This window comes from Vespula pensylvanica, chromosome 4 (genome assembly GCF_014466175.1).
Source record: "Vespula pensylvanica isolate Volc-1 chromosome 4, ASM1446617v1, whole genome shotgun sequence".
NCBI lineage: Eukaryota > Metazoa > Arthropoda > Insecta > Hymenoptera > Vespidae > Vespula > Vespula pensylvanica.
The window spans coordinates 7,304,849-7,329,848 of record NC_057688.1 but is presented as its reverse complement, the minus strand read 5'-3'; the positions used below and the strand labels follow the sequence as shown (position 1 = coordinate 7,329,848).

The 25,000-nt window shown below is 30.0% G+C and overlaps 1 protein-coding gene across 8 annotated transcripts in view; it reads left to right on the top strand.

Annotated features, from left to right (window-relative positions):
- Positions 1–21,982, top strand: part of LOC122628488 (protein held out wings) — a 57,591-nt gene extending 35,609 nt beyond the window's left edge. The window contains exons 2-8 of one of the 8 annotated variants that reach the window (XM_043810849.1): positions 3,553–3,686; positions 8,411–8,527; positions 11,030–11,173; positions 11,409–11,511; positions 12,004–12,306; positions 17,504–17,633; positions 21,749–21,982. In XM_043810849.1, coding sequence (XP_043666784.1) covers positions 3,553–3,686; positions 8,411–8,527; positions 11,030–11,173; positions 11,409–11,511; positions 12,004–12,306; positions 17,504–17,586 — 884 coding nt within the window. In that variant the 3' untranslated portion in view covers positions 17,587–17,633; positions 21,749–21,982. Of the gene's footprint in view, positions 1–3,552; positions 3,687–8,410; positions 8,528–11,029; positions 11,174–11,408; positions 11,512–11,988; positions 13,239–17,503; positions 17,634–21,748 lie in introns of those variants that run through there. The other 7 variants (XM_043810850.1, XM_043810846.1, XM_043810851.1 and 4 more) reach the window with 7 other exon arrangements.
- Positions 21,983–25,000: the final 3,018 nt, after the last annotated feature.

Sequence of the window (25,000 nt, the reverse complement as noted above, 5' to 3'; positions counted from 1 at the left end):
AAAAAACATTTAGAAACGAGTTTATGTGGATTACGAGTTTAAATCTATTAGTCTTCCTTCAAGATAATTAATGGACGTTATGTGGGTACAAAGAATTTTTATTGATTCTTCAATGATGACGTGACACCTTTACGAAGAAACGAAAAAATGTATTTACGAGGAGAAGAAAAAAAAAGAAGAAGAAAAAAAAAAGGGAAAAAGAAAGAAAGAAATATGAAAAGAAAAAAAAAAAAGAAAATAAATCGGTAACAAACAGATCAAGAATAAAGTATGTGAAAAGGAAACAAAAAGGAAAACAAACGAACGGACAAAGTAAAAAAGAAAATAAGCTAGACGAAAAAAGAATTGTTTCGCGTTCTGCCGTTCGATATTTATTTATTTAGTTTATTTCTCTCTTTCTCTCTCTCTCTCTCTCTCTCTTTTTTCTTTTAAACGGTAAAAGAAAAAAAAAATATACGAAGTAAAAAGTAAAAGGGAGAAAAAAAATTAAACCGGGCCCAAAAAAAAATTGTTCGCGTTCTATCGTTCAATATTTTTTCTTTTCTCTCTCGATTTCTTTTTCTTTTTTTTTTTTTGTTTTTTTTTTATTTCTTTTAACGGTAAAGAAAAAGTAAGATGCAACGGACGAGATAAAAAAGAAAAAAAGGGAAGGAATAATCTAGTTAAAAAATTATTTAACATTCCACCGTTCAATATCATTTTTTATTTCACTCGTATTTTATTTTCTGTTTCATTCGTCGAAGATTACTGAGCAAGAGAGAACAAGTATTTATATCGTTTACATAAGCGACAAAAGGGATTTCTTAGCATGGGCTTGCCACTCTGGTCGCCATCTTTGTCGTTAACTATCCAGCCCCACCTCGTTTCTCTCTCTCTCTCTCTCTGTCTTGTTCACTTCTCGATAAGATGTTACTAGCGAGTTCGAAGACGACAGATAATTTGCGTCTTCTTTTGTCTCTCTCTTTCTCTCTCTCTCTCTCTTTGTCTCTCTCTTTCCTTCTGTCTCTGTCTCTGTTTCTCGTTCTGTCTCTTTCTCTCTGTCTTTTTTCATTCTATCGGTGTGTGAGAGGAAGGAAAAGGAAGGATCCTAAAAAAAAAATCACAGGATATGAGACACCGTTCCCACGCGCATTCCTTTTATTAATGATTGACCAATCCTCGCAGCTTGTGGATATATTTATGAATCATGTAATGGAAATGACTGCTTAGATCTTATAGCTACCGTCTCCTCGAACTTTCCAGGAAGAAGTTTAAGACTATTAAAAGTGACTGTGAAAGTTATCTAAGCAGTCCTTGGTGGGATTATTAGAAATGAAAAATTCTTATTTTTTTTTTCTTCTTCGTGTTTTAGCGAAGGATAACTACTTTCTTTTCATTTATCTCTCTCTTTCTTTTTTTCCTCTCTCTAATCAACGACCTTAATATGATCAAGAAAGAAACGACTTTTATTTAATTATTAATATTAAGTGTTGATTCTGCAAAAATATATGTATATATGTGTGCGTATATATTAAATAATTTTCTTATAATCTATCATAAATTTATTTATAAAAGATTAATTCAATAAAAGATACTATAATTTGCATATACAAAAGAAAGAAATAAATAAGAAAGAATGAAATTGAGAAAAAAATTATTTAGTTGCATTATGGGATTGATAATTAATTTGTTGCTCGTAAATTAAGAATACATTTTTAAATGAGAAGAAAATAAATAAAAATAAAAAGAAGATACATATAAGATGGAATAAAAATTAAAAAAAAAAAAAAAAAAATAATAAAAAAGCAAAATAAAAATTTATTTATATTTTCTTCTTTTTCTTTTTTCTTTTTTTTTTTTACATTTTCGAAATCTTAACAGATCAGAAAGAAGATTGAATAGCTCACGAATCGTTTATGACGGTTATCCGGAATATGCATCGTCTCTCTCGTTAACGCGTATTTTCGCGAGCACATACATACATGCACATAGATATATATACTTCTTCTTTCCGTAACGCAAGAGGACGGTAAATTATCGGGGAGATATAAATGGCATCGCATTTAGAACACGGTCTGCATCGTTGCACCCGCGCATGCCGTGTGCACGTAATGCCACGCTTAATCCAACCAGAAGATAATATGTCAGCACCGACAATGATACGATTAACAAGTGACGATCAATTATATATTCCAATTATGCATACAATGTTTTTTTTCGTTACGTACGATCTTATAAGACAACAATAACGCAACAATATTGATAATTAATTAATTTATGTATTTTTTTTTATTTCTCATAATAATTATAATATAGAGTGAATCAATAGTATCGTATATAGATAATTTTTATAAATGAATTATTCTTCCTAGACTTTTTCAGCTTAATTCCTTTTTTATTTCCTCCTAAATTGCAAAACTACAAACCTAATTAGAAGCCTACAAAGTTCATTAAATAGAGTAATCGATTTTTAAAAGTTACTTAGAAACTTTTGATTATCCCTGTACATCAGACTTAATTAAATTCGAAGAAGTAACATGCACATGTGTATATACATACACATATACATGCATACATATTACGCTCACTAACACACACACACACACACACACACACACACACACACAGAAACGTTCTCATATTTATTCGTTAATGACGAGTATTATCGTTCGACGATCTAAGTAAAGTTAGCGTAGCGCCCGGCAAATAATTGCAGCACTGTGTCAAGGACAGATTATTCGCCGACAAGTATGATAAAAAGAAAGAGAGAGAAAGAGGAAAAAAGGGAGGAAAGAGAAAAAAAATTAGGTTTTATTATCGTCGACCATAGAAAATACTTCGTTTCAAGAGTAAAAAAAATTTCAAAGAACGTTGTTATTTTAAATATTCAACGTAATAACTCAAACATTTTTTGTCTGATTTTACGGAAAAATAAATCTTTTATAAATGCAATTAATGATCGGATTAAGATCGTCTGTGATGAATCATTGCTAGCTGCGAAAAACACGAGTCTCGATTTAAAAGAGATAACAAATAAAAAAGTAAATAAAAAGAGAACGAGATATCATTGATTTCCTATTTTTTAACACATACAATAAACACGCACGCACGCATGCACATGTAAAATTAAACTATTTTTTTTAATTAATCGATGTGGTAGACGTCGTAGTCGATCAATCGGAAGATTTTCAATAACTTTTTTTTATATTAGCAATTAACAAGATACATACATACATACATACATACATACATACATACATACGTACGTACGTACGTACATACATACATACATACATACATACATACATACATACATACATACATACATACATACATACATACATACATACATACATACATACATACATACATACATACATACATACATATATACATATATAATATATATGAAGACACAAGAAATGATCCCACGTCCAATTGTCCTCATTAATTACATTCGGGTCCTTTAACCGTCTCGGCCTATCGGCCAGTTAGTCACATCCCATTTGCCCGTTTGACCTTGAACGAGTAACTCCATTCTCTCATTACAGGTTTCAACCTTTTGTGTTGCAGAGATAGCAAAGGTGAGGGCGAGCCTTTTCCAAATCAGCGGCGTCAAAAAGGAGCCGCTGGTTTTGCCAGAACCCGAAGGCGAGGTCACTACGCTTATGGAGAAGGTTTATGTGCCGGTCAAAGAACATCCAGACGTAAGTTTACCTTCCTCTTTCTAAGTAAGAAAAAAAAAAGAAGAGAGACAAAGAAATTTAAAAAAAAAAAAAGAAAGGACGTAAATAAGTCTAGCAAAAACGAAAAAAGCACGAATGAGGTACGAAAGAAGTAGAGGAAAGAACGGGCGCCATTTTTTAACGAAAAAAAAAAAAAAAGAAACGAACAAAATTTCTATCGCCATTTTTTTTTTTTTTTAACGACAGGAGAAAAGAATTTCAGCAAAATCGTGCAATGACATTAGCAATGCCGTATTTACGCGGTCGTGTTCGTGGTGCACGTTTTTTTACGTGTTGTTTAAATGATTAAATGAAAAGTAAAATTTGTTCGAGTTGAGATTCTCCTGAAAAAAAAAAAAAACTCGGTGAAAGAGAGAGAGGAACTGAGATATATATACACAATTTATATACAAACAAATATGAAAGACGAATATTATAATTGAAACGAACGAATCGAATCCATGCATCTTTCCAGTTCGTGTTTCGATAGTAACTATGGAGGTAGGTAGGCAAACGGAAGGCCCGTACATAGCATTAGAGGGGCCTGGGTTGAAGGTGTGGGGAGGGAAGGTGTATATAACCACCGAATGTGTGTACAGTCAGAAGTTATTTCTGTCATGCCCGGAATAGAATCCCTGCCGAAGAGAACGGAACTCTCTCTCTCTCTCTCTCTCTTTCTATCTTTCTCTCTCTCTCTCTCTCTCTCTCTCTCTCTCTCTCTATCATTCTCTCTCTTTCTATCTTTCTCTCTCTTTCTCTCTCTCTTTCTCTCTCTCTCTCTCTATCTATTTATTTATCTATCTTTCTCGTCCCTATTGCCGACTTGGGATATTGTACATAATAACGAGAAAGAAAGCTATCATTTCTTGCCAGAGATTTTCTCCGCCATTTTGCTTTTTCCTTTTTCTCTTTTTCTTTTCTTTTTCTTTTCTCTTTTCCTAGCTTTTCCTTCGTTTTCTTTTTGTACTCTTTCTCTTTTGACGCACTCTTCTAGAATTTATATCGATTATCGTTTAACGTGTAATACAACAACGATCAAAAGAATTTTCCGACACGATCTTTAAAAATTCAATTACACCTTGTAATCTTTCAGGCGTATTGTAAATTAAGCTTGTTGTTTTACGAGTTAGTATTGTCGTTTTACAATCTCTGAAAAGAAGAAAAGAAAAAAGAGAAAAGAAAATTCAAGTCTCAAAGAAAAAGAACAATTGATTTGTAAGAACTTTTCTTTCAGCAATTCTAGGCAAAATAAAATTAATTGATTGATTGATTGATTGATTGATTGATTGGTTGGTTGGTTGGTTGGTTGGTTGGTTGGTTGGTTGGTTGGTTGGTTGGTTGATTGATTGATTATTTCACTATAATTTAATTTTTATTTGTTTTTTTTTTATGTACTTATGTTTTACGATTTAGTTAATTATTTGAGAGAGAGAGAGAGAGAGAGAGAGAGAGAGAGAGAGAGAGGGGTGGGAAGATGGGAAGGGAGAAAGAGAGAAATTTAAATGCAGACTATCACAATGCCGGAATTACGTTAGACTCTCTCATGTAAAATGAAGTACGTCTCACAACATCGTCTTACACACATAGTGTATATGTGTGTAACGTACGACAGGAAATTCAAGAGAGAAAATTACATACGAAGCCTTTTATACACGCAGCCTTCTTTAAAAGCACTCTTTCTCTCTTTCTCTTTCTCTCTATCTTTATCTATCTATCTCTTTTTGTCTCTCTTTCTATTTTAAGTGCGGATGTAGACGTTCATTGAAACAATTACAACCCACGAAAGACAGTGATTTGTAAATCCTTTTACTCCACGATAAAGATAAAGAGAGAGAGAGAGAGAGAGAGAGAGAGAGAGAGAGAGAGAGAGAGAGAGAGAGAGAGAGAAAGAGAGAGAGAGAGACCTTTAGAAGTATATCAATTACCGATTAATGGCAACCCGTTTCTTTTTCCTTATTATCTTAATGCGCCATATTTAATTCGTTCGAATTAACCGTTACGATATGATTACTTTACAAATAACGTAATAATCGTTAATTAGAAAATAAATTTGAAATCGTCATGAATTTTAAAAACGTCTTTAATAATTCTATAAACGCGTTAACGTAGAAATATATTTTCATTTTCACTTTCTACGGAATCGAGATTAATTTTTTTATCGTGAAAAATATTTAAAGGCAATTAATTTTCTCGAGTTAAAATTTATCAGACTCGCGGAAACATTTTCTAATATCATCGTGGGTTACGAGACACGATATCTTAAGATCGTAAAACGAGAAAGTGGAGGAGAATGTTTTCTCTCTTTCTCTATTTCTCTGTGTGATGTATATGTATCTATATCTATGTGTATATGTGTTTGTATGTATGTGTGTGTGTGTGTGTGCATATTTGTAAGATACACGTTCTCGTGGCTTAGCGACGAGCGTCTAATCGTTAGAATTTCGAAGAAAATCAGTAAAATCGAAAACATCTTCTGTTTGGATTATATATCCGATGATCTGAAGGGTCAACGTGCTCGCGTGTTACAACTACGAAAGAGATAGATAGTGATAGAGGGAGAAAGAGAGAGAGAAAGAGAGAGAGAGAGAGAGAGAGAGAGAGAGAGAGAGAGAGTGAGAGAGAAGGCGCGAGAAGAGAGGAGGAGAGAGAGAGAGAGAGAGAAATGTCCAGATGCGTTTCACGCGAAATTGACTTTTAATGGAATTCTTTTAGCTCGTGAAAGATAAACATAAGCCATTTCGATGACTCCTCGTTTCTCTCTCTCTTTCTCTCTCTTATTTTCTTTGTTTTTTTCCTCCATCTTTTATTTTTCTTTTCCATATTATCTATAAACTAGTCAAGGCAATTGATAAATCGTTGTAGTCATGACACCATGTATAATAATAATAATGATAATAATAATAATAATAATAATAATAATAATAATAATAATAATAATAATAATAATAATAATAATAATAATAACAACAACAACAGTAATAATAGTAGAAATAATAATACTATTACTCGATACTCGTAAATATTAACAGCGTCTATCGAGTGTGTCAGAAACTTTTCACATAGATCGCCGCCGTGAGTATTTACGATCGTTTATCTCGCGTAGAAGAGAAAAAAGATATGTATATGCGTAAAAATGATTGAAAATGATAATAATTATTATTACTATAATAATAATAATAATAATAATAATAATAATAATAATAATAATAATAATAATAAAATAATAATATAACAATAATTAATTAATTAATGAATTAAATTCTTAACACGAGTATCGTTTTACTCGAAGTTTAATCGAAGTATAGATGGCACCACTAACTCCGATATATTCGTTGAGAACGTAGTATATGTAATGTTCTTATATACACGGAGATAATGCACGAGATATTATTCGTAATAGCATTTTTTATAGTGCATTATAAGTGCCCTCGTATTAGCCATATGATCGAGAAATGATCGGACGATGATCAAGCGACGATGAGTCGTGCGAATTGATCTTTATGAGGTCGTTGTAATAAAAGGAAAAAGCGAAAGAAATAATAATAACTTTGATTATAAGCCGACCGGATGAGAGAGAAATGTGAAAAAAGAAATGTATTAACTTTTCATCGTTTAATCGTTTTAATCGGTCGGTAAAATCGTTTCCTTCTTCTTAACCTTTTAAAACGTAATTCCTTCATATTCCAATTAGAACCTTCTTTAACATCGGATCATTCACAATTTTAGTTTCCTTTTTATAAGATAGTATAATGAGAGATATGAGTACATGCCATTAACCTGGCATAGCATTTTTCTTTTTTTTTTCTTTGTCCTTTTTTTCTCTCGCATATCTCGTACGATATTATAAATTTCGAGCAGAAAGATTGACATATCTACTTCGTATCGACATAAATAAATATCATAATATCGAATAAATTTCTTTTACTTTTTGTTTGTTCGAATGAACGAGGATACGCCTTTTTATTTTATTTTAATTTTATTTTTCCTTGTTCCTTTTTTTTCTTTTTAATTTCTTTTCTTCTCTCCTCTTTCTTTCTTTTTTTTTTCTTAAATTATCAAAATGCTTTATCGTCCTCAACCGGAGTTTGCACTGCACGACTCCGAGGAGCCAGAAACAAGAGATAACGATGTTTATTCGTCTTTCACGTTGCTTTTCGCAAGGCCTACTCCAAGCTGAACTACCGATTATTAACTTATCGGTTATTAGTGGATAAGTTCGTTTATCGATATCATCGAATGCTCGTATGTACGATAAAATTCCCATTATCGTTCGACAAACGATCACTCTATATTATCGATCGATTTAAATCGGAATATAATTTCGATCGAGCTTATCTATCGTACTTGTTAAAACTCTATCTCTCTCTCTCTCTCTCTCTCTCTTTCTCTCTCTCTCTTCGTCTGTCTATCTCTCTCCTTTCTTCTCCTCCAATTACTCCTTCCCCGATCCAATCTCCTCTCATTACCACTTTCTCTGGTTCCAATAAAACGTGACTCGTGGCGCTATCTGGATAATCGTTATCTCTAATGGCGGATAGTCTCTTTACATGTATACTTTCTTTTTTTTTCTTTTTTTTTTTTTTTTTATTTATTCCTCGAAATAAAAAAAGAAAAACGGAACATTTTAATTTGAATCGTAATCTTTCGGTTCTTTATTCATTCATTCATTCATTCATTCATTTATCCATTTTTCCTTTTGATTGCAGTTCAATTTCGTTGGAAGGATTTTGGGTCCTCGCGGAATGACGGCGAAACAATTGGAACAAGAAACCGGTTGCAAAATAATGGTGCGAGGAAAAGGTTCGATGAGGGATAAAAAGAAGGTAATCTGATTATTTTATTATAACCGAATGATCGATACTAATTAAAATTGATCGTGGAATATCTATGGAAACTTATGAAGATCGTTTAAAAATATCATAGATTTAAACGGTGTCGCCTATTTGTTATCGTTATAAACTCTTATAAGTGATCATCACCTAACAGCTGAATTACTCATATCTCGATAAAAGTCTTGAAACAGTGCCAAGTAGTTGCTTCATTTGTTCAAGGCCGGAATTTGTTGTTTGAGAGATTGAATATATGTATAACAACGACGCATGTTTATTCCGACTGCGATCTAAAATTTATGTTTTCTAGTCTCCAGTAGTTATTAGCATCTTAAACATCCTCTAATCAGATTTAATAGATATTTTACTTTATAATTATGCGTTCTTTTTTTCTTTTTTCTAACAATGTAATAACAATAGAATATTCTTAAACGTTCGTAATTGTATGGAACGTAAACTTTCGCTCGTTTTACCGGTATTTTTCGTTCTACGAGCTAAATTCATAATGCTTTCGAGATTGCAATCACGTAGTGCAGATTTTTTACGACAGATGTCGCGCTACACGCTTCGTGGAAACTCGCTTTAAAAGTATTATAAGAAAGTTCTTAAAGGGGGAATATATTATTAGATTAACCTGTTGTGTATAATTTAAGAAAGAACGAAAGATCAAATATCTTAGATCGCGTTGAGTAACGGCGATTATATTTTCAACGGAAAAAAAGAAAAAGGGAAAAGAAAGAATGAAGACGCAGTAACGACAGAGTATATAGATTCTTATATACATACATTATATTCCTTCGATCAATGGAGCTTTGACTCATCGAAATTCGAAATGCCGTTCGTACTTCCGGAAATGAATACATGCATAGTCGTAAAAGAAACGAAACGTTGAATAGAATGAGGAGTAGCTGCTGTGTAGCTGGTGGTAAGCTGATTAGGGCCTTGACGAGATCGTAGGCGATTAATACGAAATACGAGTGTGTGTGTGTGTGTGTGTGTGTGTGTATATCTGTGTATGTTTTATCCTTTGTATCCTGTGTGTTCGAAGAGTCTTTCATATTTTGCTGCAAGTCTTCTTTTAACTTCGTTCGAAACTTCGTTCGACGATAAAAACGATAAAAACGAATCACGCTTGAAAGTTTTTCTTCGCGTCTGCTTTTCGTCATGCCCCCCCCACCATTGGCGTAGGAAGAAGAAATTTTGTCCAATATTTTCAACGAATATCAACTGGCGTTGAAATATTTCGGAGGATTATTTGTCGGATTTTTATCATGATCCCTCGACGAATTTGATTAACCACGAAACTTTGTCATAATATTAATTTTCTTATCGTCATAAAGAAAAGAAAAATAAGTCACGATGCCATTAATAATCTTGTTTGTACTAATCGCACACGTTCAAGATCTATCAACTAACAAAGTATTTCTTTCAAGCTGCATGTGACCTACGAGCGAAAGTATTGTCGTAAGTATACATATTTATATGTATATGTACGTGTGCGTGGATCGCTTCGTATTATTTTATAATTATTTCCTATCGATTCCAATTAATTTGCTCTTGCTTTCTTCGTGATAAAAAAAAAAAAGAAAACATCTTATTACGATGAAATAATTCGGATACGCATGCGTTTGAATCTACATTTTCTCCTTTTTTGTTCGGCTTCAAGCAGACAACGTAACATCTCTTAATTAAAAAAAAAAAAAAAAAAAAAAAAAAAAGAAAAGAAAAAGAAAAAGAAAAAAAAATATCAACGTTGCGTAATAGTGTCAACGATAACGAATTCATGTGCTTTGAAATGGAAACGTCTAACGGAAAAAAAAAGAATGAAGAGAAAAAAAAGATTAGCGAAGATTATATATATACGTACGTTCGTTCCGAAGTAACGTTACAAGTTAGTTTCCATATCGGGAAAAGTAAATGTTTGAACATCATAAATAATGTGTATCAATCTTTTATATACATATATGTATGTACATATATCTTTCTATTGTAACTTATCAAAAGATTATTGCAATTTTTCATACGATCTATAAGTCTTATTTCATATTGGAACTTTACGACATTGTAAATATGTAATATTTGATATTAAGAAAAATTTTAATTAGAATATTTATATTTGATAATAATCGTTATCGATTGTGATTCTAAAATAATGTGGACTATTTTAATTATGCGGCTACGTTGATTCATTTCATCGTTTGAGGACATTTTTATCTTTTAGTTACCCCACTCTACTTGATGTTCATTTTTTATTATTTACTTATTTATTTATTTATTTATTTATGTTGTCTCTGATACTTTGAAGGTATTCAGATATTTGAGGCATTTGTGGAAACGAATCCAAACACAAAGTGGTCTCTTGTATTATCGTTGTTCTACTCATTATTATTATTATTATTATTATTATTATTATTATTTTTATTTTTATTATTATTATTATTTTATATAAAATCTATTGTGGGACATGAATTGAATAAGTTTTGTCATTTTTATTAGGAGGAACAAAACCGGGGTAAACCTAATTGGGAACATCTAACAGACGAATTGCATGTTCTACTGACTGTTGAGGACACAGAAAATCGTGCAACCTTGAAACTTGCTCGAGCCGTTGAGGAGGTCAAGAAGCTTCTCGTGCCCGTGGTGAGACAGTTCCAATCATTTTCTCTTATTATTATATTAATTTTGTGTTAACATGATTTTTTTTTTATCTTTTTTTTTTTTTTTTATTTATTTTATACATTTCAATTTTATTCAACTTATCAATATCTTTTGATTTGTTTGGGACAGCCAAGCTTTTTTTCGTTTCCCTCGGCATTGAAATTAATATCACGTTGAAAAAAACGCGGAATATTCTGACGATGATATCGATTGTTAGCAGGCTGACGGTGAAGACGAGCTAAAAAAGAGGCAACTGATGGAACTCGCCATTATAAATGGTACCTATCGAGATTCCAACACGAAGGTTGCCGCTGCTGCAGGTACCTCTTGCAAATGTTATTTACTCATTGAATTTTGACATTTTCATAACGTTGCTAGATCATACAATTAACTTTATATGATTTGTTGAATCCTTTACAGTTTAGGATAAGCTATAACATAGAATTATAATAATCACAGATTCAACTAGATGATTATAAAAATGAACTAATTATAACTCAGCAAGTATAAACAATTCAAGTGAAGCATTCTATTCGTTCAATAACATCTTGGGAAATACAGAGTGTACCAAATAGTACTAGTTTTACGATTTGAAAAAAAGAAGAAAAACAAAATTAGCCCATAGTCTTGAAAAAGGATAATAGATTTTGAAAATATCATCTTGGAACATTTAGCATGTTCTGTATCATAAAATTCTGTTATAAAAATTGTCGTTTATGTGAAAATGAGGAAAATATATATGCATATTTTCGATCGGAATTTATCGTAAAATGTAACGGTCAAAAGAGTGAGTACAGCCTTTGATATTGCAGCCTGTGACGAGGAATGGAGACGCGTGGCTGCGGCCGCAGCGGAAACGCAACGTCTTTTGCCTGGTTTGGCGACACCAATGAGGACACCAAGTGCTCCATTAGGAGCACCGTTGATATTATCTCCAAGGATATCGGTTCCAACTACTGCAGCATCTTTGCTTAATGGCTCGGGTCCTCCAGGATCTCTTCTATCAGCTGGTGATCCACATGGACTGATCTATACACCTTATGCGGACTACGCCAATTATGCTGCGTTAGCAGCCTCGCCACTTCTCACCGAGTACGCCACTGCGGACCATTCTGGTGGGTTGTTCGCTCGCTGATCCTCTGTCTCTCTCTCGTCTTTTCTTTTAAAACCAAAAAAAAAGAAAAACAAAAGAGAAAATCCCGACAAGTCGACCGAAACATCAACGACTATCGTCTCTTCCATCACAGACACTCGCACCTACCACCACTCCACCCTATTCTATCCATCCTTTGGCCCTAGCCTATCTCAATTTTCCGCTCCAACAAAATCATACAACCGGAAATATTTTTTTGTTTTCTTTTTTTTGTTTTTTGCAAGCTTTTTATTTTTTTCTTCTCAACTACTCTCGAACGTTTCCTCGTCAACCTTCCTTACGGGATCTACGTGATCCAGAAAGCTACGTGCCTCTCTACGCTGGTCTCGATCCTAGAGCGAAGCTTGACGTCGAACGTTTTTCTCGAAGAAAAATCGGATTTTATAATCGTCCTTAAAAGACGAATTGTCTCGTTAATTTTATTATTATTATTATTATTATTATTATTATTATTATTATTATTATATATTATAATATTATAATATTATAATTATTATTATTATTATTAATATTAATATTATTATTATTATTATTATTTTTATTTTTATTACTATTATCGGTAATGTTTAGTGTCATCGTTTTCGGTAAGTGCAAGTTTAGGAAGAACAGCAAAGCCGAATCAGTCATTTACTAGTCGCCGCGTCACAGTCGGGATAATAAAGATTCTTTTAGAGTAAAAGTACACACATATATTGTGCCCTTTCGAGCGTAATAATGGCGGCTACCGGTGTACATAGACGCGATAGCAAAAAATGATGCTCCCCCATAGTGCCTCGAATAAAATGAGCCTGTTAGGAAGGTATAGGTGTGATAGGAGGATAGGCATTCTTTTTCTATTATTATCATTGTTTTCTTTTTTTTTTTTTTACATCCTTCTTTTCATGACGTACTTGCGAGAGAAATATTCGATTTTTACATATATATATATATATATATATACATACATACGAACATACATATATATATATGTATATGTATGTATGTATATTTTTATTAGATTTTTTTTGAAACAAGTGCAAATGCTGCTTAAGTATCGAAGAATCCCATCCTACTCCCACCCTCCCCTAACCCTCAGACACAATTCCCTCTGTCTTTTAAATAATTAATTTAATTAATTAATTACTTACCATTCACATTATTTGTAGCAGCATGAAGGCGTAAATAACGCGAGTTAAGAATCAAAAAAACATAATTATTTGTCTTGTATAGTGCGACAAATGTGCACTACTCTTACGTACTAGTCCAAGAAAAAAATTTTTTTTTTGCCTTTTTTTCTTTCTTTCTTTTTTTTTATGATAGAAGGAAGATAAAAGAGATTTTTTTTTTCGTTTTTTATTTCTTTTTTCTATATATACTTATATATATATATATATATACATGGTGGTACTCTACTTAAACGATCTAAGATAAAACGCGCGATGAAAAATCTTTGAATAAATTGGTTCTTGTTATTGTCGATCTTGTTCTTGTATGTTAAATTCTTTTACAATTAATATATATATATATATATATATATATAAATTAATAATTTGTGTCAACGATATACCTTTTATATTACCGTCCAGTCTCTAATCAATGAATATCAACATTTTGGTCACAAAGTATCGAGAAAAAAATTAAGCATACAGTATTTAACGTGCAGTTTTTATTATTGTTATTATTATTATTATTATTATTATTATTATTATTATTATTATTATATTATTATTATTATATTATTAATACCGGTACGGAAAGCATTATCTATTAATCAGTACCATATAAATTATATCTCATATCTTTTATCTTCTTTTTATATGCACAAGAAGCATTCAGTTACCTAAAGGTACGTTTTTATACTCGAATAAATACGATTAAAATATGCAAATCGTATACGGAGTTTATATAAATGTTATATTTTTAATTTTGCAAAACAGATATATGTATATGAGTATTTTGTATAATATATATTTTCTCTCTACATACATACATACATATATAAATACATACATATATATATACACACACACACATATGTATATATATGCATGTGTGTATATATGTATGGATTCTCTCGTTTAAACAACGAGGCTTCCGAATTAGTACAGCACGTTAACGTGCTCTGCTCAATGCAATAATCAAAGGCCATGCGTTGCACTTCTTATAACGCCTACGCGACGCGCACATACACACATACACACACGCATATAAATACATAGGTGCATTAAATAATATACATAATTACGTGTATGAGCGAATATCGTATTTATTGAATTAACATAGTAGTCTAGAGTTGATTTTTCTTTGTTTTCACATTCTTCTTTCTTTTTACTTTTTTCTTTTTTTTATTGAATTTAAGATTAAGTCTTGGAAGCGGCCATTTTGTGCCCTCGATTTAAACAGTTAATAATCTTTGTTTTTTAATAACATTAACTTTGAATACGTTTATCCGTATTAAAAAGATTAACGATCGTCTTTCCTTTTTTTCTTTTTATCTTTTCTTTTTTTTTTTTTTTTATTAATTTCTTTTTTTTCTAATATATAAAACGGTGATGGTTCTCATTAAGTGAATTTCGAGAAAAATCGTGTATTTGTGCATTTTTTTTGTTCTTTTTATAATTTTCTTTTTTTCTATATTTCTTCTGTTTTTTTAATCCCCTCTTCTTGTTCTTTTTTAATTATTTTTGAATCTCCAAGTTCTCCTTGACATGAATTAATAAGAGCGATGTAAGAAAAAAAAAAAAAAAAAAAAAAAGAGAAACTACAAAGTACATCACTAGAATCTCGAACGAATCCCTAGGGTTGAATTTCTAACACACGGAATTTAATAACAACTAACTCGATCGTCCTTTTTCCTACGAAACTTACACACTCCAATCTTTTTTACCTAATGTCGTCCCAATCGTCCAATGAAATCGTACCTGTTACCAATCATTCATTCGGTACAAAGTGCAGTCATTAAAAGTGATCGCGTTTAATACTTTTAAATAATAGCCCAGTGAAAATAAAAACGTTTAACATATAACAAACGAAAGAATATTATAGATAGATAATTAGATGATAGAACTAACGATTTGAATAGTTTTTTTTATTTATCTTCGACATATAATGGGACATAGGTAAAAAAAAAGAAGAAATGATAATAAATATGATAATCCTGTTACTTAACAAAGTTCAAAAGAAAAAAAAAAAAGAACGTATGTAAGAGTTGTTTTATACCCTGTCAGAGTAGAATATTTTTATTTAATCAATCAGGATTTTTCTAAGGTAACACTTTTTATGGTGTTTAATAGTCAATGATAGAAAGGTATATAATATATACAGGGTGTGTTTATACATATACATAGGACATATATTTATATCAACTTTTTATTATTATTTAGATGTGCTGAATGCACACCTAAAATATTTCCCATATATTCTGAGACACACCTTGTATATCTACGTAGGATTTTTTTATAGGCAATTGGTAGTCGTAGGAAAAGTACCCAGGGACCAAACGTATAAAAATGTTTCAGGACTGATGGTTCTAGCGTATATTTGTAGTTGTTTAGGGGATGTTTAACGAAAGCTATATATTGAAAGGTGATTTTTTTTAAGGAATATACGAACGGAATAGAAAAAAAGATTTGTTAGATATAGATAAAGGTAGATAAAGTTTAATACGTATTTAGAAGGATATCTCGAAATATTTCTAATCACGCGAACCTTTTGATAAATAGCCTTCAACGTGACATTTAAAAAGAAACAAAAAAAGAATAATAATAATAAAAAAAAAAAATACAAGTTAAGCCATTACGAGAGAGATGATCATGTACATTATTTTATATTATAGATATTATATCTCTATAAGATTATTTAATTTTATTTTTATAAACAATGAATGAGCAAGATTTAGGTAGTCCAAGTTTTTTTTTTTTTTATAGGTTTAGATATATATAATTAAGAAGTTTTAAGATGGCGTATCGATATAATTATCTTTCAAAAAATACTCACGCGGAGAAAAAAAAGTAAAGTGGCTGGTTACGTATTCTTTTTTTTTCTTTTCTGTCTTTTTTATTATTATTATTATTATTATTATTATTATTATTATTATTATTATTATTAATTTTAATTAAAATACACTAAAGACTTAGCTGATTTCTTGGAGAATCAAAAGTGAAATCATAGCCATATATGACGAGTGAGAAGGAATTCAATTTTCTCTTTTTTGTTTTTTTTCTGGTTTTCTTTTTTATCCCCTTAAATCACTCAACTACACACAAAAAAAGAAGAGTACTATGTTTGTGTTTATTTGTCATGTATAGTTTAAACATAATTATTTTTATATGTATAAGGATTGCTATGTTGAAGATAGTAAGCGTGATACGAACGTCATTCTCTCTCTTTATATTTACATACATATTATTTTCGTAAATAAGAGATTAGAATATTTTTGATCGTACAGTTTGAGGCAGCGTACAGTTTACTATCTTCATGTTGCAAACCTAAGAAAATTGGTCGGCCACGTAAACCACAATCTATGTCACTGATACTTTAAAAAAAAAAAAAAGAGAAGAAAAAGAATTTCTAAATCTTTTCACTTGTTCTTCTCAACGAGATTGACTTTAACAAACAAGTATACTCTCATACAATCCATTTTGTATAATAGAATATTTGTATAATATTTTTTTCTTTCCTTTTTCTTTTTTCTTTTTGTGTCCTTTTTTTTCTATAGAAAATAATTAGATAGTGATTTACGACCGTACCAGTAAAGAGCGAGTCCCCCTCCAATATATAGAATGTTAATCTGTTAGTTCTTGTTAATCTAGCGGCAAGACGATATCCAAAAATACGTTTGCCAAAAAACGACTGTGGAATTATTATCGTTACGTGAGACAAACGAAAGAATGAAAGAAACAGAGAAAATGAAAACAAACAAAAAAATAAAAATAAAATAAAAATAGAATATATATATATATAAATATGAAGCAAAAATTAATAAAAAAAAAAAAAAAAAAAAAAATAAAAAAAAAAGAGAGAAAAAAAAAGAAACAGATAATAAGAAGCCACAGATACACAAATACACGCACACAATCATGAATAACAACAACAACAACAACAACAACAACAAACAACAAAAACACAAAATGCAAGAAAAAAAATTTGGTCGATTACTTACATTTGTATGTTGGGCACAGGTGCAGCAGCCGCTGCGAAGCAGCGTAGGCACCTGGGTCAGATTCGTGAGCACCCTTATCAAAGGGCTGGCGCTCTCTCGTGAATTCGCAGAGAGCACAGAGAGTACTGTTTACGCCTACGCGCGGAAAGGTTAGTCCTGCACTTGTTAGTCTTTTTTTAATTTTTCATTTTATTACCGTCTATATATATATATATATACCATCATTATATACGAGAGAGAGAGAGAGAGAGAGAGAGAGAGAGAGAGAGAGAGAGAGAGAGAGTGAAAATGAAAGTGAAAGTGAATGAAAATGAGAACGTAAGAAGAAGAGTAAGTGAGAATGAAAGAGTAATTGAGATCGAGAGAGTAAGAGAGTGAGAGAGAGAGAGAGAGAGAGAGAGAGAGAGAGAGAGAGCTTTCACACGGCAACTTCGTAAAAAAAGTTTTTTCGATATTAGCCGTGAAGTGTGTACGCTCGTCCTGTGTACCTGACGCCGCATCAATCGATCCGGTTTATTATTATTTTTTTTTTCTTTTTTCTTTTCTTTTTTCATTTCTTATCTTTTCCTTTCTTTTGTATTTTTTTTGTTCTCTCCTTTTTCTATTGAAATTATATTTCTCTTCTCCTTCTTATTATTTTAAAAATACTCAGAAGGACGAATGGCGCGATTGCCCCTACCTCTATGAGAAAGATAGTCATCTGTCTGTTCTTTTTTTTTTTTTTTTTTTAATCTTTTTTAATTTTTCAATTTTTTTTTAATCTTTTTTAATTTTCTTTTTTTTTTTATATATATATATATATATAAAAGAACGAATGATCGTGTAAATTTACGTTACGTACATACGTCTTCTTCTTAGTGTTTTTACGAAAACAGGGAAAAAAATGAGTATCAATCGTTATATATATATATATATATATATATATATATATATACATACATATATATACATATATAAATATACATATATGTAAATATATGCATATATATATATATATATATATAATATATATATGCGCTTGGCCCTGAGTCTCGGTAATATGAAGTAGAGTATTATTATTTACAAAAAAAAAAAAAATAATAAATAATAATGAATCTCACACACGAAGAATATAATTGAATACTTTTAGTACATACTTTGGCGTAACTCCCCGCTCTTAGGTCTAAGCAATTAGGAAGGAAGTCTTCCAGTCGTCAAATGTATTATTATTATTATTATTATTATTATTATTATTATTATTATTATTATTATTATTATTACTATTACTATTATTATTATAATTATTATTTTCTATTAAGGCCATAAAAAGAAAAGAAAAAATTTTCCAGCGAACGTACGATGTGGGTGAGCACCTCCCCCCCATCCGCATAATACATACATAAATACATATATTTCAATATGTAAACTAAGAGCATTGTTTTTTGAATATCGATTATAGAACATTTTAAAAAAAATTTTTAGCAACAACGCATATCGAGGATTGAAAGATAACAAAATGAAAAAGAAAGTAAAAAAGAAAAATTGAAAGAACGATTTTATTTATTTGTGAGCAGGATAGGAGGGGCAGTGTGGTGTTTGTGTGAGAGAGGACAGTGAAATATTTTATCTGGTGCTTAACATAAAATAAGATTTTTCAGTCGCCGTATTTTAATGTAAATGCTTTTAGGAAATTATGTTTTTTGCATTTTCTTTTATATATAAATACATATATATACATATATATGTGTATATATATACATATATACATATATATACATATATATATTTCTCTTGGCAACTTGTGCCTGTGGAACACTTATTGACCTTCCATTTAAAATGTATATAAAATTATACATACATATATATATATATAATATACACACGTGGTTATTATTATTATTAATTATTATTATTATTATTATTATTATTATTATTATTAATTATTATTATTATTATTAATTATTATTATTATTATTATTATTATATTATTATTATTATACGAATGAAATAAATATTTATATGAATGAAAGATCTCTTGATTCGTTCAAAAGACTTCAGGGATGGTAACGCGGTACGATGTGCGAAGGTTTATAATATATAATTTGTAATTGCAGGAAATTTATATATCTAAGTTTGCTTTCCGTATTTGATACGTTCGTTTAATTTAGGAAAATCATGTCAATTTGAGCATTTAGATTGATATCGATGTAGGAATATAATATATAATGACTTAAAGGACGTATTTTTCATAGCTAGAAAATTGTTAGTAACTTTTTGTCGTTCACGCCAGTGTCCTTTTTTGCAAGCTTTTGCAATGTTTGCTCAAATTGCCGATTATTGTTTGGTTTATTTTTCTTTTTTTTTTTTTTTTTTTTTTTTTCTTTCTCATCTTTTCTTTTTTCTTTTACGTACGTACGTAACGCGATTATTCGAAAATAAAGATAAGAATTTCGATTTTACCTTTTTTTTTTATATAGTATTAAGAGAAGACTATAATGCTGTCGGAGATGGTGTCCAATCCTTTTTTTGTATTAGCACTAACATTATTTCTTTATTATATATTTTTTTTTCTCTCACAGTTTATATATTGACACCCTTTTATCATAGATGCAATATCATCCATTACATAAAAACTACTGCACAACTGCACCATCTTTTATAAGACTAACAAAAATGCTCCACATGGCCAAGTTGACACTAACTTTGATTCTATTATACATACATATATATGTGTGTGTATATACGCGTGTGCCTTTATATATTTATACGTACACACAGACACACACATACACATATACACTCATGCACGCACGCATCTACTAGACTCAAATCTATATATGTACAATCACATTAAATTTTACATGGACGTAGAACGTTCATGCACACATACGCACGCATATATATGTAAGGCATATATTTTTCTACATTTGATATATATATATATATATATTTTAGTTAATACTGTACAAAGAACAAAACAAAAAAATAATATCGCTTTCTTGAAATGCCTGGAATTGTACTATAGATCTGTCCTACATTATGGCACGTGCGTAACTCATGAGCCTCTGACACCTGCTTGCTGATGGGATATTAATCACTATAATTAATATAATATGATTCCACACATAATAATAATAATATTACAAAATAACGATGCATTAGTATTTTCATTATGTATAATGTCATTTTTAATTAGCGGTGCAGTTTGTTGGTGGCAGGTGCACACCCAAAAGCTGCCTTTTGTATGAAACCAATAATGTTATGTCAAAATAACGATTTACATGTGTAATGACGCGATAGCTATATATATATATATATATTTTTTTTATATATATACATACATACATACATATATATATATATATATAATAATTTTGCATCTCTATCGATACATCTAATCTGTATTCGTATTTTGTAAATGCCATTTATCATTTTTAGTCACTTATCCTTTTTTATGAATGCCTTAGTCTTTGTGGCTGTCCTATGCGCGGGGAGAGTACATGAGCCATATTAAAAAAAAAAAAAAAAAAAAAAAAAAAGAGAATGTAGTGTATTAGAAACAAATAAAAAAAGAGAATGAGATTTTTCTTCTGACAGAAAAATGTTTATCGAATATAACAAAAACAACAACAACAACAACAAAAACAATGTGATATCGTGCCATATTGTGTAGTTAGACGAATGGAATTTTCTTAAGAAATGTTACTTGTCGATTGATTAAATCTATCACGATATGTACGAATCACACACGCTTCAAACTAATATTTATTTACAAGTGACACAAGTGTAAAGCAATGCTGCTGGTTCTCTCACACTTTTGCATCTTTTCATACATAGAGTTTACTTCTCTCTATCTCCCTTTATCTCGTCGTTAATCTCGGAATTAAACAAAATTGGATACGTGTTTTATATTAACCAACTTATGTGTAATTACTTTTTCTCACGGGGAAAAATATTGAAAAACGTGGTTTTGTTTTCTAAATAAAAAAACAAAGTATAGAAAAAGAAATCATCTTTTAACCACTCACGAGTATTACATGTTTTAATCTTTTATATTACACGAAGTATAATACACCATACGTATTATAGATTAAAAAAATAAAAGATATTAAAAAACAAAGAATAAAATAAATAAATAAACAAGAGCATTGCTTTCCATTAACCATATCTCTCAGCTGACAAGCTATTTAGATACTTAAATGTTAACGTCGGTCAGTCATAATCAAAATACTAACAAACTGTTTTCTTTTCTTTCTTGTTAACCCTGGTTGCCCATGGCCTGTAGGCTTGGAGTGCTAACAATGGAATCCACTCGCCCCGTGCTAACACCTGGACTCTGGAACAGCATCCGCGCGTTCGATCGATTCATCAACCAGCCGACACCACCTTCGCCGTCCGCGTCACCAGCCCTGTTCGTCAAGCTTATCCATCCTGTATCCTCTTGATGTTCAAACAAATTCGTATTTTTCATTAATAGATTAGATAGTTAGACAGATAGATAGATAGATAGATAGATAGATAGATAGATAGATAGGTAGATCGATAGATAGATAGATAGATAGAGAGATAGATAGATAGATAGTTAGTTAGATAGATAGAGAGTTAGATAGATAGGTAGATAAATGCATACATACATATTTACATACACACATACATACATACATACATACATATATATATATTTGATTCGGAAGAAAAGTTCGTATCGTTTTTCATAATCGGTGCATGAAAAAAGAAAAAAAAAAAAAAAAAAGAAATAAAGATACGCTACGAACTCTTGTTCCTATCTAATATACATAACATAGAGTCCTTGGCTCTCTTACCACTTATGTGATTGGCATTCTGAAAGATATGATACATAACACAAATCGGATATCGTTAGATCTTTTTCTCCGTCCGTCTGTCCGCGTTCAATGATAATATATATTACATCATCGTGTTAGGATTGAACGTTCCAACTGATTTTATGAAAACCTAAGCACAGATTTCAACTTGTTCTCGTTTGATCGATTATTTTTTATACTGACGAACCAGAGTTGCGCGCGTAATTGTCCTTTATTTCATTTTTCTTCTTATTATCGTTATAATTTTTTCTCTTTTTTTTTTTTTTTTTTAGCTTTCGTTTTTTTTTTCGTCATCTTTTTTTGGTATACACATAAACAACAACAACAAAAAATAACAATAACAATAACAACACAACAACAACAGCAAACCCTATGTTTGTTGACTAAATTAGATGTCTGGATCTCTTTTTATTTATTTATTTTGTTTTATTTTTATTTTTTTTTTCTTCTCTACATTTTTCTGTTGCTTTTCTTCCTTAGGACAAAATCCTAGCAGCAAAATTTTCATTATAACGCTACTGATAACTTTTGAAATTAATGGTATAGTCGATGGTCGGTGAACTCTATGAAAAATCAATAGAAAAAGTATATACATATATATATATATATATATATATATATATATATATATATATACACACACGCATATATAAACATATTAAAAAAAGAACATTTTCCATGAGCGGCGGCGAGATTATAATAAATATTGGCTTTCCAGTACTTACCTGCTGATGCAGCAACATAAGAAAGCGAGCGACGGTATCAACTTAAAAAAAAAAAAAAAAAAAAAAAGAAGTAAGATGCAGATCGTGTGGAAGGCGTTAATGAATTTTATTTTTTTCTCTTCTTTTTCTTTTTTCTTTTCTTTTCTAATCTCTAATTTCTAATTTCTAATTTCTAAACATAGCAAAGAGGTATCACGCAAAAGCAGAACTAAACGAAGAACTTAGGGAAAGCAATTACAAAATTGGCTTTTATATCATTTTGTTGGGATAGATATGTAATAATTAAATTAAAACGATTTTTAGTATTCGTTCAGTGCTGTTTGAAAAAGTAAAAAGCGAACGAGTCGATATTATACAAGGTATATAAATTGTGCCAAAATTCAAAGTTACATTTAATGCAGAACTATAAAACATGTATTTCTCTTTCTTTGATATTTTTTAATTATTAATGATTACGCTATATTTCAATGTCAAGTTCCAAAATCTGATAACAAAGGCTAAAGGATATATAATTATTCTTAACACACGAAATTTATATGCATATTGTATATTATGACTATAAATAGTAAATAGTCAGATATATTAGTATACAAGATATTTTTTATTATAAACGGCGAATCAAAGTAATTATAATATCGTTATATTTTGTTGAGTTTATAGAAATATCCCAGATGACAATTTTTATGTTGATCTTAATCATTTCACAACAATAGGGGCAATTCAAGAGGCATATGCTTTTAAAGCATATTATAATGCGATGAGATGCAGAGTGGGTAATAATATGAAATAAAAGATAGATCTGTTGTTATCACTTTTTGCTGCAAAATTATTAATATTATTATATTATTATTATATTATATTATTATATTATATTATATTATATTAATTATATTATATTATATTATATTATATTATATTATATTATATTATATTATATTATATATTATATTAAGATATATAAATACATGTATGTAATATGTTCATATGTGCAGGAGAACGATTGCGTGAGAGATTGATTTACTTAATATTGATTAACATCATATATTAATTTGCACTCTGTTGAATTTTAGGTCTGCCATATGTATATGTATTTGTAAGAGTTTTTAGTTTTTAGTATATGTTAATTTCTTTGTATAGTTAATCTCAAATGTAAAATTTTCTGCCTCATTATTCAGTTTATATTATATTCTGAGGTTCTATCCGTCGAGAGAGAGAGTCTTCACAAGAGACACTGGTAGCTTGTCTTTCTTGTACATAGATGCTAAAAGGCACACAGCTATGATATAAAAGTGATCTGAAATCTACTTAAACTCACTATGTGAAATAATAATATTCGATTATTTTATTATCACATACGTAATCGATAGAAAAAAAATTATATATATATATATATATATATATATATATATATATCACATTGTCTTATATTTATATAAATATAATTATATAAGTTTGAAGAATGCATATATGTTTGTTATCTGCACCTACGTGCATAAACATTTATGCATATTATATACAATAGAAAGGTCATTCTCTATATGTGCTGTTATGCAATTACCAACACATTATACATATATACTGAGATAGTTAAAAGTTTAAATAGTATAAATAAGTAATGCCTCGATTTATAATTTTATCGTTAATACATCGAGTATTTAAAGCATTTATTATGAACTATCGTCTTTCTCTATATTTTTGTCGAAATTACATCTACTACCTACGCGTACGAATCTAAACAAAATTGTGAATCATTTTTTAACGCATTTTTTTTCTTGTACAAAACAACAATAACAATCTAGGCATCGTTTATTTATACTTCATTTAATATATATTTATATAAATATATATGTGCACATATAAATTATATCTAAGAAATTATATAATATACGTGCAAGCAATTTTGTTAGAAATTATGATATATCTGAGTTTTTCTTTTATTGCGTTATAGAGTTAAATAGTTTTTTTTTT